Source organism: Lycium barbarum, chromosome 9 (genome assembly GCF_019175385.1).
Source record: "Lycium barbarum isolate Lr01 chromosome 9, ASM1917538v2, whole genome shotgun sequence".
In the NCBI taxonomy this organism is placed as follows: Eukaryota; Viridiplantae; Streptophyta; class Magnoliopsida; order Solanales; family Solanaceae; genus Lycium; species Lycium barbarum.
In genome coordinates this window covers 11,002,575-11,017,343 of record NC_083345.1, presented here as the reverse complement: position 1 = coordinate 11,017,343, position 14,769 = coordinate 11,002,575, and the positions used below count along the sequence as shown (strand labels likewise).

Genomic DNA, 14,769 nt, shown 5'->3' with positions numbered 1-14,769 from the left:
AACTTATTTTTTTTGGCTTATAAGCTGTTTTAGATAAGCTAAGCCAAACGAGCCCAATTAATTATTTTGGGCTTATTTTAAGCACAAAATGGCTTTAAGCTAGCCAGCCAAACACTCAAAAAAGTTGAAAACAGCTTATAGGCAACTTATAAGCCAATCCAAATGGGCTCTAAATACATAAATTGGCACTCTGATTAGCAAGTAGTTGTCCGGTGGCAGTGGCAAAGTCTGAGTTTTCTGCATCCAGCACATGGGATCGATCCTCACATACTGTATTTTTCAAAATCTACTCTGTCTACATTTAAAATTTACAGGATATTTTACTTTCTTCTTTTCTTTCTTTTCCTTGTTTATTCATTTCTTTCTTTTTATTTGTTTGCTGCTGACAATTTTTTTTCTCCAATGAGCTACTATTGACTTTGTAAATTTAATTAATTCTTGATTTTGTTTTATAGTTCAAAGTGTTTACTAAGTTTTTGTTTTGATTATGTAAAAATGCATCAATGAATTCTAATTCTAGTTTTAATTATCTATTCTTGAGTCAGAAAATAGCTCTAGAATATGAAAATTCGTCAAGGACAATTATAAATGAATAATATATTTTTGATATAGAACGTAATACTATTGAAGTTTTTCAAAATCTACTCTGTCTACATTTAAAATTTACAGGATATTTTACTCTCCTCTTTTCTTCTTTTCTTTCTTTTCCTTGTTTATTCATTTCTTTCTTTTTATTTGTTTGCTTTGTTTGCTGCTGACAATTTTTTCTTTCAATGAGCTACTATTGACTTTGTAAATTTAATTAATTCTTGATTTTGTTTTATAGTTCAAAGTATTTACTAAGTTTTTGTTTTGATTATGTAAAAATGCATCAATGAATTCTAATTCTAGTTTTAATTATCTATTCTTGAGTCAGAAGATAGCTCCAGAATATGAAAATTTGTCAAGGACAATTATAAATGAATACTATATTTTTGATATAGAATGTAATACTATTGAAGTTTTACGCTTTGTTCAAAATTAAATTATTTCGTTTAGTCGACTTGTCCATATAAATTGAAAAGATGAATGATCCGAACCGAAGTTAAGAAAAAGTCAAGTCAAATCACGTGTGGTAATCAATTCGTCTATGTATACCCAAAAATTGAGTAACTCGAACCGAAAAATCGAATAACCCGAACCAAAAAACGAACAATCCGAGCAGAAGCTCAAAATAGATCAAGTCGAAGTCTAAATAGTGTGGCACCCGAAACCTTAAAATCCTGGATCTGCCTCTACTCACAAGAGTTGTCTGTAGTTTATAGCAAGGACAATGTTCGAGGCGGAGCTAGAAATTGAGGTTTGTGGGTTCCGAATTCAAACCCTTTAAGTTACTGGATTTTAAATTACTAATTTATACATATTACGTAAATTTCTTAAGACAAATATAAGATTTGAATAAAAGCTTGTGGGTTCGGCCGAACCCGTCTTTGTGCTCCACCACTTATGTCGACTTTGGTAAGAAAATACAAATCTGTTTGTGGTACTTATTGAGCGCAGTGAATTAACTATCATGTCTTAACTTTTTTGGGTAATCGAACTAACGCATTTAATTTGAAAAGGCTGCACCCATTAGTGTTGGTTTGAAATGTTGTGAAGGGGAATGTATACCATGTCATCTTAGAATATGGTTCTCCATATAAATTGTCAATGAAATTCTGGAATTGATAGGTCATGGGAGAGTATAGAAATGTTCATATTCAACAATCAACATATTTATCGGGAGGGAATTAAATGACCTGGGAACTTTTTATCCTCAATGACTTTTTAACATTGATAAGTTTTTGATTCCATTGAAGTAGGCTTTCAATGTAAGCTGAGACTTCATCTCACCCTATGGGCTTATGAATCAATAAGATTTCCATAGTTTTTATCGCCAAGACTTATAGAGCCTGTTTGGATTGACTTATAAGTTGCTTATAAGCTGTTTTCAGTTTTTTTGAGTGTTTGCCTGACCAGCTTAAAGTCATTTTGTGCATAAAATAAGCCTAGAAAAATAATTGAGCCCGTTTGATTTAGCTTATCTAAAACAGCTTATAAGTTGAAAACAGCTTATAAGCCAAAAAAAAATAAGTTAGCCTACCCCAACTTATTTTTTTTTGGCTTATAAGCTGCTTATTTTAAGCCCATCCAAACAGGCTCATAGTCTAGCGATATCATTGGGAGTCTATCACACAAGAAGTCTGCCCATGTGAGTTCAATTTCCTCATCCCCTTTCTCTTACCCTTCCCGATCCCTAAATAATTACGTTACGCAAATATAGGCGGTGCAAACATTTGAAGTAGTGAACAAATAAATAAATCAATATAATAACAAACGATGTCATTCTTTATAGTTATATCCAATTTTTTCATTCTGCTTATTATGTATATATCAAAGAAGCGGTGTCCCATAACGATGCTTAAGGCAAGGTATATTCACCCCTATCCCCAATGTGATGGAAGAAAATTAGAAAAAAGAAAGAGAAGGTCCATGGCTTTAATAAAAAGAATGTAGGAGTTCCAACAATCTTCATAGTCACTTTAGTTCTTCTACAAATCAAAGTATAGAATTTTCTCCGGTTTATCGATACGGACCAGAAGGGTAAAGCAACTTAACATTAGTTCCACGACATGATAGTTTAACCAACAAATGAATAAATTCTCATATAGGTTTCCTTAGTAACTTCTTTAGGTTTTTAGCAACAAAAATGCTAACATGATATGACTATATACCGACATAGTATACAGATTTGTTTCTTTAGGTGTTTTGTTAAAATGGACTGGACCTTGTTTAAGTTTCCTTGGATAAATTTTTTATTTTCAATTCAACCTAAGAAAAAAAAAATTGAGAGAAAAAGCTTTCGAGAAGGGTACATTTGAATCGTGACTAAGTCAAGTCTCCTACTGTCAAGTAAACGAAAGAAGAAAGAAAATGCTAAGTTTATACATCTATATATTAGGAGTATATAAATTTGATAGTGTACAAAAATGTTAAGATCTGAATACTAATTTAAGAACCCATTCAGAAATTGGAGCTCCAATGTGATTTTCAAAGACATTCGACGACCTTATTACCTTTAGGTTTGAGATACCCAAAAAGCCATTTTTCATGTTATTCTATTGTAAGTGTATGTGAATAATGACTTTACCTAGTCCCAACTTGTTGATTTATGGATAGTTTACTTTCACCATCTCCCATTTTCACTAAGTTGGATATCAAAAGATTGTAGGTATTCTCCAGACAACTTTCTTCAACATAATTTGATATAAGTTTAAATAATGCTTTTTTAAAACATTCAATTATCGTGGTGTGACACCTACAAGCCGGTGCATTTGAGGGTTCCAACTCCAGAATAGGAAAAGAATTTGAAGATACCCTTTGAAGCAATATTCTTGATAAATAATGCAATCCTTTGTGCATGATTCTTGTCCTTCTCACATACTGTGTTTGATGATATATCAAACGTATTACAGCATGTAACATGCTTAAGAAATTGTTAAAATGGTGTGGGGATTTAATATTGTCATGACTTGGTAAACTTGAGTGATTAACAACATGAACATTATTGATCAAATGACCATTTGAGCTTCAAAATTTAAAATAATGTCAAACACACTATGCAGTGTCCTACTCTTTTTTGGTTAGTGAGGTTATTTTTACAAAGTTGTACTCCCTCTATTTCATTTTATATGATGTTGTTTCTTTATAGTCTATTAAAAAAATCGCATATTACTATAAAAACAGTTTAATATAACATAGTATCCTTAATAATATATGTCTATAGCCCCACAAATTTTATCCAGATTTAAAACTATTATTCAAAAATATTTCATTTTCTCGTAAACTCCATGCTCAGTCAATGACAAATAAAATTTAAAAACAGACACTTTTCAACCCAGTAATTGGAAAATATTCACTTAGATTTGAAACTCTGTAGTGACTATTTTTCACAGATATGGTGGACAAGTGATCAGTGAACACTATTTCTACGTCAAACACCTTCACATAAATTTGAACAACAAGAGTACAAAGATAACTCTAGTGTCTGAACTGACTCCTATAATTCCGAGGAACTAGAAGAAATTGCACGTTTTGCCTAACAATTTTTGCCCTTAGCAATCGAACTTATGCCTGGCGGCGCATAAGTTCTTCAAGGGCATCAGACGTAGTTTGTGGGATATTATGATGTGAAAATATAAACTTATGTCCGCTAAAAAAGTTGTTTGTTATGTGGGACAAAAATCTTTTTTTGCGCGGATATCATATTTTGGGTGGATTGACCTTCATTTGGGGTCGTCTTTAACTTTTGTCCTTCAAATTGGTGGTCTTTAAGTTTTGGCCTCAAATTGGTGGTCTTTAATTTTTAGCCTCTGCCTTTGCAAATTCTGCAAAATTTCTGCAAAATCTTGCCTTAAGGCAGAATTTGTAAAGGTAGACGGCAAAAATTAAAGACCACCAATTTGAGGGACAAAAATTAAAGACCACCCCCGGCGAAGGCCAATCCTGCAAATTACCTGACAAAAATTAAAGACCAGCACAACTCTCGTTAGGCTTGGGCTAATAATAATCCAGGCCAAGCCCACAACTCTAAAACGGCGTCGTAGGGAACTTGATCAGTTTATCTCAAAAGATCCCTAATGGCACGTGGCATCCACAAAATCCCAAGACTACACACTCTTAATCATCTCTTTGTTTGCAAAATTTTGGTTACAATAACTACTTTTGTGAAGTGTACAAGAAAATCTCAATTTACAGATGAATTTATAGTAAAAAAAAAAACATTTTTTTTGTGTGAGTAGAGTTAAGAAAAATGCAGGGCTTAGCTCTTCAGGCATCTAATTCTATAGCATCAAGTTATGGGAAAAGAAAGATTTCATTTTTGAATGTGGTGGATTCTTTGCCTAGCAAACCATCAATACCCATAAGGACAATTTTGCCTAGTTCATCTGCATATTCATCTTTATGTAAGTTTCTGAATACCATTTTCAGTTTTGAGTCCAAGAATTTGATTTGATTAATTGATTTGTGTGTATGCTAGTAGTAAAGTGAATTTAGAGATGCCCCATTTGAAGTTATGAGAAATTTGGCATATTTTTAAATGAAACAGTATGCTGATTGATGAGTTGGATGGTAGCTTAGTGCTCCAGTTGGGTGTTGCTATTTTGGTTTTTTTTTTTTTTTTTTTTTTTTTTTGGGTTTCCCACCCGGTGTCCAGTACCAGCATTGGATCAGACTATATCAGTATTCACGCCGTGTAGGGCCCCATTGGGAGGGAAGCACTCCCTACCAAGGATTTTTCCATACCCGAACTCGAAACTGAGACCTCTGTTTAAGGGAGGAGCAACCCCATCCGCTGCACCACATCCTTTGGTGGTAGCTATTTTGGATTTTAATTGAGATAATATGATCTTATTTGGGCTAGTCATAGTGGTTTAGCTTCAGTGTGTGTGGCATAGAAGTGAGGTTACAACCGTCATACATGAAAAAAAGAGAGAATAAAATTCAATGAACAACCATGGGTGTCGCCTAGTGGTTAATGCGTGGATGAAAATTATGGGAGACGAGGTTCAAATCCTAGTAGAGACGATAAAATGCTAGGTGATTTTCTTCCATCTGCATAAGTTTTGGTAGGCAGAGTTACTCAATAGTTGTGCTAGTGGGTGGTAGTAGGTACCTGGTGGAATAGTTCAGGGTGTGCGCAAGCTGGCATGGACAAACACTGTTAGCAAATATTCCCTTCGTCCCATAATAAGTGTCACCTTAGCCAAAAACACGAATATTAAGAAACTGATAATGCAATGTGAAGTTTACTAAATAATACAAATAAATTACTTTTTCCTCTTGATAAAGAGCATGCACAAGTAGTAATCCTTTTGACATTGGGAATCCAACAATATCAAGTTACTATGTGGCTTTTCCAGTCATCATTTAGATGTTACTTAACTTGTCAGTTTTTGTCTAAGGATAGAGTTGGAAAAAACTAGCCAATTTATGTCTTGATTTCCTAAGGTGACACTTATTATGGGACATCCTTTTTTTGGCTAAGGTGACACTTATTATGGGGCGGAGGGAGTAAACAAAAATACTCAATGAATCTGCATAAAAACTAGAAGCTTTAGGCCTTCTCTGGCAGGGACGGATCTAGAGGGTTAATTACGGGTTCACGCGAACCATTAGCTTTTACTCAAACCTGCATATATATTAAGGTATCTAAAAAATATCTAACTTGAGATCACTATAGGAATCCATAAACTTTAAATCCAGGATCCTCCTCTATGTTCTGGTGTTCCTCTTTTGGTTTGGGGAAGGTGGCCAATTTTAAATTAGTCCAGTTTCGTGCTTGTTTGGTCAATTTAGTTTGACTGCTATGCAGTTGGATTTGTTGCTTTATCATGTATTCAGTTAGAAAAATGTTATGAACAAATCATGGTCAAAGACAATGTAGATTGACTAATGGTGGCTAGGTGAACTAATTCAGGAAAGAGGGGGAGTATTAGTGTATCAGATAGATTTATGGCTCAAGGTGATTTTGACATTATGACACCTGCCAATTGCTACTAAATGCTACATAGATGAGGGCCTTTGAACTCTATATTACTTCAACCCTTTAAGTGATTCCAATTATAGAATGAAAGACGCCTTAAGCTAGTAAACGAATTCGCTTAATATTAGATGTGAGATGCCTCGTTTCTATCAGATAAACTTTCTTAATCCCACCAAGATAATTTCTGAGACTGTGATCATCACATTTTAATATTCCTATTAGAATTAGATTCTTTTCTTTTTCCCTTCCCGATTTGCTACATCTTCTTGCTCTATTTCGTTACTGACTCATGCTTTTGTTACTTCTAGTAAGATGTACAGGGCTGCCTAAGTTGCGCCAAAGGCATAGCAGAATTATTCCATATGCATCTAATGTTGGTGTTGGATCTGGAAGTTTCGAAGAAAGTCAAGGAAATGAAAGCCAAAATGTTTCAGTTAATCAGCCATCGACTGATGGTTCATCGAAGATGTAAGCTATATAACTTGGCAATTAAATAACGAGAATTTCCATCCACAAATAAATCGTGAAAGGTTTGTTAGATGCTTTAAATTTCTTTTCTGTGTTAAGAGCATGTTGTTAGGTAACAAGTATATGGGTAGAGGATGATAAACAGGTAAATCTTTTGTAAAGGGTGCTAAGAGTAAGAGTGTATTTGGTTTGTGGGGCACATATTATCGTGCCAATGGTTGGATTTACCAAAAGTGCCATGTTTAAGTATTTGATCCTGTTAAACCACACATTTCAAAGATGATTGGAATTAGTCGAGGTACGTGCAAGCTGGCCTGGACACCAAGATTATATATATATATATATATATATATATATATATATAGGATGATAAAGTTTAATGGCTTGTGAAAGTTTGCGGGGGATGAACTAATTTGATGTGAATGAACTTGTCTTGGAATGCTAGCAATTTGGTGTCAAGGAAAAAAGCACAGTACCAGTGTTCTCTGATTAGTCAAACAACATAAAATTGCACATTCAAATTGCTCGATATGACAAGTATATCACCTTAATGCCGCTTGATCAAAAGTATATCATCTATCAACGTCCAAAAATACCTCTATTTTTCGGCAAGTGGCCTATGTTTAGGGAGTTCTTTTGGTTACATAATAAAACTACGGGGAAAAAAAGCATGAATGAAAAAGGAGCATCTATAATGACTACAACCCTCAGTGGAATTACAATTACATTTGCGATTACGATTCTTTCACTTCAAAGAATGAAAAGAAAAGGTCCACACTGCAATCATATTTATCTTTTCAAAAAGCAGCAGGGGTTGGGGGTGCATTGGAGATCTTCCACACCAAAAGATTGAAGAGGGGGAAGCTGATCCCATAGAGAGGTGGAATTCAATGAGAAGTTTTAAAAGGGGGGCCAGCTAAGAAGTGAAATGAGTCTGATTCTAGCTTTAGCAATGTTTATGGGATGTTACATCATGTATTAAGTTATAGAATCCTAGTCTTTTATTTGTTGAACATAATGTCTTTTGAGTTTTTTCAATCTTCATGCAATTCTTAAAATGAGGAAATAGGTTTTATTTTGACAGCAATTAACTAAATGGGAACTTTCACAATATCTGAAACTTATGTATGCTGACCTTTAATGAATGGCAGTGAGGCACTCCCAAGTCAAATTCCTTATCCTCTCTCTATAGCACTTGTGCTATGTGGATGTGCTTTAATATTTTCACTGATTACCTTCACGAAAGGTGGACCTTCATCACTCGTTGCAGCTTTTTCAAAGTCAGGGTTCACTGCTGCATTCTCGTTGATATTTGTGTCTGAGATTGGAGACAAGGTAAATGGAGAGATAGGCAGAATATGCTATATTTATTTCCTTTTCCTGAACTTCTGACTTTTTTTTCCCTTTCATTTCTGTTGGATTTTTCCCTTTTCATATATTTTTCCAATAGGGATAGTATGAGTGATCTTAGACCTGGCTATGACAATTTATCACATAGCGACCAAAAGAAATTGTGTAACACATAATCATGGCTAAGCATCTATGCATCAATAAAGAAAAGTTTCTTTCATTTGTGTCTTCTATTGAAAATTTTGATGCTTTCAGAATGAACCTTTTGACCCTGCAGGCCTGTACATGAGTCCACTGATATGAATGTATTCTCTGCTAATTGATTGAGTTATTAAGTCTGGGCTCTGCTTTTGTCCTGTCCTAGTTTTGAGATAACTTGTTGTATTAAAAAAATCTAACTAGTCCTCTCTTTCATATGCAATTCAACAGACATTTTTCATTGCTGCTCTCTTGGCCATGCAATATAAGAGAATACTGGTATGAACTTTTGCCTTCCTTGTCCTTTACTTAACCTTTATTATCCGTTTTTCATTTATGGAATTTCAACTTTCTTGCTTTGGGACTGCCTCACTAAATAGGGTTTTGGCACGTCCAAGTTCAACGTGCTAAAGTGCTTATATTTTCTTCTTTTCCCAATGCTGACTCCACAATGGTATTGTTTCCATTCTATGGGCAATTTTATTTATGGGATATGCTTTGGTATTCTGTCGCTAACTGCCCCCAACTTTACCAAGGATGAAGTAGGAGAATACCACAGTCCTGGAGAAGCTTAGACATTATTGTTCTTTCTATTTCCGTTTCACATTCTTTTGAAGGCATTATTAAACTAATAATATGAAGGAGCATTTTATACGTTCAAGGAATGGTAGAGGTCTGTTGAATTTCTAACAAGCATCTTCTTCCATCATTTTGGAACATGCTCAGGGAAAAAAGAGACTCCTTCCCCCGGAATTAGTCATTTTAAGATGTGCCAGGAATGACAGAGCTAGAGTAACTTCCAGTGGCATAAACCAAGAAGGAGACTTAGAGAAGATCTTTAAGTATGATGCGTTCATGTAGGTTTGTAAGTCAATATCAGTATAACTCCCCCGTATCTTAAATTCAAGTAGATAACCCTATTCACAGTGTACGTCCAATAAACATGATAGTTATTCTTCTTCTAAGATGCTAACGACCTTTTCCATTCATCTTTGCCCCGATAATGAGGGAAAACTCTTGGGACAACATTTAAGTTGTCTTTAGAACAACATGACATTTCAGCCTCCGAGTGAATCTCAAATGTTTAGTATTGATTGATTAAATTATCTCAGAATTGATTGACTTATCAATTGCAGTCTCATTATTGATCAAAAAAATAATCAATTGCTTTCCCAATAACTAAATCATTCTTTTCCTTTCTCTTTTGGGCAAAATGGGGGACATGGGGGATGGGGATTCTGCTCCCTGAGGAAAACATCTTAATTCATTCTTTTATATATCAAAATCTTCTATGAAGGATTGTTCCGGCACTCAGTAAATGATCACTCTTGCTTTCCCAATAACTAAATCATTTGATCTATTATAATTTTTAATTGCCTACATTGACTTCTGAATTAAAGAAGAAATTTGTGTACGGAGAACATATGGTTTAATTTTGAGTGGGTCCTTATGCTTTATTTTCCCTAGTCCATTGTGTAAGACCTGGTGAACCATAATCATCAAAATTGATTCTGTAAAAAATAAATAAATAAAAAAGTGGTTACTGGAAAGGCAAACATGAAATTAGCTCCAGATTGATCTGAGAAATTCTAAACAAGTATACCGTACATTTACTCAAGGTCAACTATTCTTCATGCTTAGATAACAGCGGACGAGCCAATACAACGTCAAGTATTGACCCTAAGGGTATTGACCCTAAGGATATTAAAGTTTTAAGAGAATAAATGTGAATAATTGCGACTGAACTTAGGTGTATCTTGGAAGCAATCCACTTGAAGGTTCCATACCTAAAACTTTCTTTTTTTGTATCTTGGAGCATTCTTTCCTTATAGGTACCATTACTGCCAAAATTTTGAGGATAAGGATCCTAGACTACAACCATTTGGTGGTTTCAGGATCTGTTTGTAGAACTGCTGATCAAACTGAAAAGGATGCAATCTATTTTCCCTCAACTTATAAGAATTTAGGAGTTATAATCTAGCCTAAATTGAAAGTAAGTTTGAAATATAGAAATACAGAAACTTGTTGAAATATAAAAATGTGGCTTAATATAGTCAGCGCGCACACAAGTTTGTAAATTGAATATTGATATTGTATAAATGCTATTCAGTGTTAGTATGTCTTGCATATTGTGATATGGAAATGTAATTCTGTAGTCACTTTTGTTGTATTCAATACTTGATCGATCTTCAATTGAATCAATTGACCAGGTCCTTTTGGGATCGATGGGCGCTCTTTCACTTATGACAGTCTTCTCTGTCATAATAGGACGAATCTTTCATTCAGTACCTGCTCAGTTTCAAACAAGTAAGTTAGACCTTGGGGACAGTTATTTGCTTTTATTATTGGTCTTCTGATTGGCTCCTTGAGATCTTTATGCATTGGCACATCCTTCTTAGCATTTCCTTTTGTTGAAGCATATTTATCCTAAATTGGACCCGTGTTCTCGGAAAGTAAATGCTAAATATGCTCAGAAAGCTTACTGATAAGCTGTAAGTCTTGTTTGGGTACATCATGACTGGCTGATCAAGTATGCCGATGCATTGGATATTATGACTTAACATTCTCTCGGCAAGTTCGGGTCATATAGTGCTTCCTACTCTAACTGCATGATAATGTCTCTTCCGGTGTGGCCTAATGGTCAATGAAGTGGGTTGAGAACCATGAGGTCTCAAGTTCAATTCCCGCGGAGGCAAAACCACTAGGTGATTTCTTCCCATCTATCCAAGCCTTGGTGGATAGAGTTACCTGATATCTTTGCTGGTGGGAGGTTGCGGGTGCCTCGTGGAATTAGTCGAGGTGAGCGCAAGCTGGTCCGGACACCACAGTTATCAAAAAAAAAAAAAAAAAAAATAATAATGTCTCTTCTGATGTATAGACTACAGTGTCTACTGTTATCTTTATAGTTTGTCTCTCCTATTGCACCTTCTCATGCACATGCAAACTGACACCAAACCGTTTTGCCCACCACAACCACTCAAGTTAGACAAAAAATCCAGAGCTTGCAATAACCTATATTTCATACTCGATTGCATTTCCCTCAAAGAATTTGAAGTTTCCTCCTAACATCCAGAAAATGCACGCTGGTATGTTATCCAAGCTGACTCGAGCTCCTTTATTTTCTTCCCTTACCAGCTAGAAACAGCCTCCTTCACTGTTTTGGGATGCAGACCCTAAATTGCCACGTACCATCTTTTGTTTGTTTGTAGTTCTCCTTCTTGATATTTGCTTTATATTCATTTAAAATTCCTAATTGTTTTTCATAACAGCCTTGCCTATTGGAGAATATGCTGCTGTTGCTCTCTTGTTCTTTTTTGGGCTCAAATCAATTAAAGATGCATGGGACCTTCCAAGCAATGATGTTGAGACTGGTGAAAAGGGTAGTCAGGAACTTGATGAATTTGCAGAAGCTGAGGAGCTTGTGAAGGAAAAGGTGGACAATCTGCTGAACGCCACTCTTAAATGCTGTTTTATTCTCTGAGTATTCTGTGCTTCCAAATGCTTTTGACGTTAGAACTTGTATTTGTGCGAATGACTTCTTTCTCTTTCCTGTCTCCATATTTGCATCACTTGCATTTTCTAACGATTGTATAGATGTCTATTTCAGGCATCGAAACGGCTCACAAATCCACTTGAGATTTTGTGGAAGTCTTTTAGCCTTGTATTTTTCGCTGTAAGTATCTTCTTCTGGTTGCAACATTGTTTATTTTCTGCTTTATTTTTCAAATCAGGAGAGTAGAAGTTATGGGTTTATCCAAAATCACTAGCTTTAGCTCAAAGTCTATATATATGTTTAAAAAATCCACAAAATGAGTACAAATAATGGATTTCGAACCTAGTAAAACAAATGAGATGTGGTGAATTTCGAATCCGAACCCATAAAGTTCAAATCCTGGATTCACCCTTGATTGCAGAACTGGTGATATTCGAGATACCAAGAAACAAATATAGAGTGCAAACTTTCCATACTGCAACATTAATTTACTAAAATCAAGCCATTTGTATCATTGTATACCTGCTGGGTATATTAATAATCTTCATATAAGTTTCTTTGAGCGAGAGATGGAAGACTAGAAGTAGTTCCTGTGGGTTCGTTCACAACATTGAAGTCTAGAAAATTTTATGTAGCTATATCCTGTTGCTGAAGAATATTGACCTGTTGTAATATTCAAGTTAGGAATCTAAATGCGTCCTTTGCTTCCTAGGAATGGGGTGATCGATCAATGCTTGCTACAATAGCGCTTGGAGCAGCTCAGGTACCATTTCTATGAAATTCAATGCTGACGTTATGTTTTCGTATCTTTCCACAAAATTCATTTCCAAAATCTCTATTTTGCAGTCTCCATGGGGCGTGGCAAGTGGTGCCATTGCCGGACACCTGGTTGCTACATCTCTTGCAATACTAGGAGGCGGGTTTCTTGCCAATTACATTTCGGAGAAACTGGTAAGCCAGAGCTTTTAAACAAAATATCTGCTCAAAACAATTGTATTTTGAATTCTAAGCATCTTCATCTTGGTTCTACGACAGGTTGGCTACTTGGGTGGAGTCCTATTTCTAATATTTTCTGTTGCCACTTTCTTTGGAGTCTTTTAACCAAGTTTCATAGAAGAGAAGACAAAATTGAGAAGTTCTAAGACGCCTATAAAGACCGGGTAGATACTCCAGAAAACGCTAGTAGTAGATGGCAGGAAATTCCTGATGTACCATAGATCAGTAACATGTTCATTTATGGCATAATGCACCTCATTCTTGTACTGTAGGATAAGTAGAAGAAACTATATTAGTGGTCCTTAGGCAAGCAATCCTATGGCCCCCATCAGAAAATTTTACTGACAATTGATGCCTTACCATGATTGTTGTACAAGTTTTGTATGAGTATGTGAAAGAATCAAGATTTCTGTTCTTTCTGTTGTAATAAGTTCTATCAGTTATCATTAAAAGAGACAAGAAGTTAATACTGTTTTTCTGTTCCTAAGCTTTGAAATAAATTGTCATGCACTTAAAATTTAGGACTATCATTGTGTCATAAGTAGAGTTTTAAACTTTAAGTCAAGCTTTCTGTAGATTTTCCAAAAGAAAAAAAGTGAGCCTGAAAATGTGTTAGTTTAAAAGAGGAGAAATTCCTTTCATCTCATTTTATGTGATCATATTTAATTGGATACGAGTTTAAGACGTTAATTTGACATCTGTAGAGAGTGATCTTTTTAGTCTGTCATATACATATATCATGTAATTGAATTTTAGTCCTAAACTTTAAAAGTAAAAGTTTAAGTTAAAGAATTTGTTAAGTTTAATTAGGCACTCATGTGGGGGTTAAGTTTAGCCAGTCATGTGTGATCATATTTAATTGGATACGTGTGTCGGCAACAATGGTGTGTGCGTTTTTCTTGCCTTCTTATAACATAGTTTCGTTCTTGTAGCAAGAGGCACGGTTGGATTATGTTTTCAAAGGCAAAAACAATTACTATAGTGAAAGAGTTTCCATTAAGGTAACAAAAGTTGACTTCTCTTCTCATCATATACGATTTAGTTAGGACCGAAAGGTTTTACTCCTATTTTGTATGTTTTTATACAGTTCACTGTAGTTGCTGGTTAGACTTTACGGAACAGACTTTTTACCGTTACTTTTAAGGTTTAGGACTAAAATGATCACTTTTTTCATACATTAAGGACTATTTTGATTATATATATAGTATATATAAAGGACTAAAATAATCACTTTCTCATACATTAAAAATTATTTTGATTACGTGATATATATAAAAAACTAAAATAATCACTTTTCGATATATCAAGGATCATCCCTGGTACGTGACATATACGAAGGACTAAAATAGTCCAACTCCGTACATTAAGGACCATTTTGATCATTCTCTCGCCTGTTTCCTTGTTTGTTTTTCATCACAGCTTGGGCACAAACTGTCACCATTTTAATCACTCTTCACCATTTTCCAAAGAGTTCAATCCCAAAATGGTGAATCTCTCAATCTAAAAATTACTGCTCAAAGCATAAGGGTATTTCATTCCTTCCAACATCTCTAATCTTAATTCTTGTTAAGCTTCAAATCTCCCTCCTTTTATTTTTTAAATAAAAAATATGGATGATATTATTTGATTAAAAAAAAAAAGTAGAAGAAAATAACTCTGTTTATGGTTTTAAGGATTTTTTTTCACTCCTATGCTACTT

The 14,769-nt window shown here is 34.8% G+C and overlaps 1 protein-coding gene across 1 annotated transcript; it reads left to right on the top strand.

Annotated features, from left to right (window-relative positions):
- The first annotated feature begins 4,681 nt into the window (after window positions 1-4,681).
- On the top strand, window positions 4,682-13,543 carry LOC132610059 (protein PAM71-homolog, chloroplastic). The gene is made up of 10 exons (XM_060324309.1): window positions 4,682-4,985; window positions 6,874-7,033; window positions 8,185-8,368; window positions 8,813-8,860; window positions 10,792-10,888; window positions 11,851-12,014; window positions 12,189-12,254; window positions 12,787-12,837; window positions 12,921-13,025; window positions 13,110-13,543. Exons 1-10 carry the CDS (start codon window positions 4,832-4,834, stop codon window positions 13,173-13,175), a joined length of 1,095 nt encoding a protein of 364 aa, XP_060180292.1. The 5' UTR covers window positions 4,682-4,831; the 3' UTR covers window positions 13,176-13,543.
- The last annotated feature ends 1,226 nt before the right edge of the window (window positions 13,544-14,769 follow it).

What these genes read in the sequence shown, in the direction of transcription:
- LOC132610059 (XM_060324309.1), top strand. Translation starts at nt 4,832, where the DNA reads ATGCAGGGCTTAGCTCTTCAGGCATCTAATTCTATAGCATCAAGTTAT. An exon ending in ACTGATGGTTCATCGAAGAT is followed by an intron (nt 7,034 to 8,184) that starts GTAAGCTATATA and finishes AATGAATGGCAG; the next exon opens with TGAGGCACTCCCAAGTCAAA. An exon ending in ACCTGCTCAGTTTCAAACAA is followed by an intron (nt 10,889 to 11,850) that starts GTAAGTTAGACC and finishes TTTTCATAACAG; the next exon opens with CCTTGCCTATTGGAGAATAT.